The sequence below is a fragment of the Caloenas nicobarica genome, chromosome 6 (assembly GCF_036013445.1).
Source record: "Caloenas nicobarica isolate bCalNic1 chromosome 6, bCalNic1.hap1, whole genome shotgun sequence".
Taxonomy (NCBI): Eukaryota; Metazoa; Chordata; class Aves; order Columbiformes; family Columbidae; genus Caloenas; species Caloenas nicobarica.
The window spans coordinates 991,798-993,511 of NC_088250.1; the positions used below are offsets into that span (position 1 = coordinate 991,798).

The following is a 1,714-nucleotide window of genomic DNA, read 5'->3' on the forward strand; positions in this document are numbered from 1 at the left end:
TTACTTTGGTCAGACAGAGCTTGAAGTAGCTGTTGGTATTAAACTATTTAGGGGTACTGAAGATGCTCTAGAGTACAAAGACAGTATGGTGGGGCATGAGATAACAGGAATGTCTCAGGAGACCTTTCCCCTTCTTGAGGAGGATGAAAGCCAGGGTGGACACATGGTTTTGTTTGAGCAAATAGGGGATGCTTTGTTCAGGCAACCACATACCCCAGTGGGACTTTTGGTACTATTTGGAACTATTTTACATACTCTGTAGTATCACTTTTTCCATAGGAGTCTCTTCAAGGCAATTCTCACTTCCTTATTTCTCAGGCTATAGATGAGAGGGTTAAACATGGGGGTCACAATTGTGTAAAACAGGGCAAGGTATTTGTCGATGTTTCCAGAATCCCTTGACCGTCGCTTTAAGTAGACCACTGTGGCTGAGCCATAGAAGAGCGTTACCACTCCGAGGTGTGAAGAACAGGTGGAAAAGGCTTTGTGTCTGCCCAGAACTGAAGGTATTTTTAGAATTGCCCTGATAATATTGATGTAAGAAAGAATTATGAAGGAGAAGGGAAGGATCACAAATACCAGGATGATGGTGTAGAGCACCACTTTGTTCCAGAAAGTGTCTGCACAGGACAGTTCCAGCAGAGGAGGGACATCACAGAAAAAGTGATGAAGGTCATGGGATGCACAGAAGGGCAAAGTGAACACCTGGTATGTCTGTCCTATTTGCACCGGTACAACAACCACCCATGACCCCATCACCAGCCTGATGCAGAGACCTCTGCTCATGGTGAGGGTATAGTGCAGGGGCTCACAGATGGCTACATAGCGGTCGTAGGCCATGGCAGCCAGGAGAAGGCATTCAGTGCTGCCCAACAAAACCAGAAAATACAGCTGGGTAGCACAGCCAAGGAAGGAGATCCTGCCATCTGCCATCAGGAAACCCAGCAGCATTTTTGGCAGAGTGACTGATGTGTAGCAGATCTCCAGGATGGAGAAGTTCCTCAGGAAGAAATACATAGGGCTGTGGAGGCTGGAGTCCACCATTGTGATGAGTGCTATCAGGCCGTTCCCTGTGAGGACCATGAGGTAGATGGCCAGGAAAACTGTGAAGCACAAGCCCTGCAGGCTGGAGTGGTCAGAAAATCCCAGAAGAATGAATCCAGATCCAGCGGTGTGGTTCTCCAAGCCTTTTCCCTGGGGCATTTTCCCTGTACAGAGCAATCCAAACAACAGGCTCTCAGAAGATGCTGATGGCCTGTCCACCACCACACACCCTTCAAGCCCAGAGACAGACTCCAAACATCAGCATACATGTGATTGCAGGATTAGGCGAGATTGACCAAGATCTGCATAAATGTTTGGAAATCTAACATCATTTATTTGCTGCAGATGGGTTTGTAAAGAGAGGAGAGAACAGAATCCTTGAGCCTGAATGACACTTTTTCATCATATGCTTGAAAGAAACTCAACTTTCTTTTTTAGAGGTGATTTTATTAAATGTATTAACCGGTGATGGATGAGAAAAATGGAGAAAATGGATAAATACTAGCCCCTTTAAGAATAGTCTTGCTTAAGAACCAGTCTTACACGGTGAAGAGTGAATCCCATCAGGAGTAAAACAGGCTTCTATCTGCCAAAGAATCCAGTGACACTGATGCATCCATGCATCATTTTAACAAGACAGATAAGCAGCAGTTTATGCATAAATCACAAG

The 1,714-nt window shown here is 45.4% G+C and overlaps 1 protein-coding gene across 1 annotated transcript; it reads right to left on the bottom strand.

Moving 5' to 3' along the window:
• Window positions 1-264: 264 nt before the first annotated feature.
• LOC135990229 (olfactory receptor 10AG1-like) lies at window positions 265-1,203 on the bottom strand. Its single transcript, XM_065637735.1, has one exon. The coding sequence runs from the start codon at window positions 1,201-1,203 to the stop codon at window positions 265-267; it is 939 nt and encodes a 312-aa protein (XP_065493807.1).
• Between the last annotated feature and the right edge of the window lie 511 nt (window positions 1,204-1,714).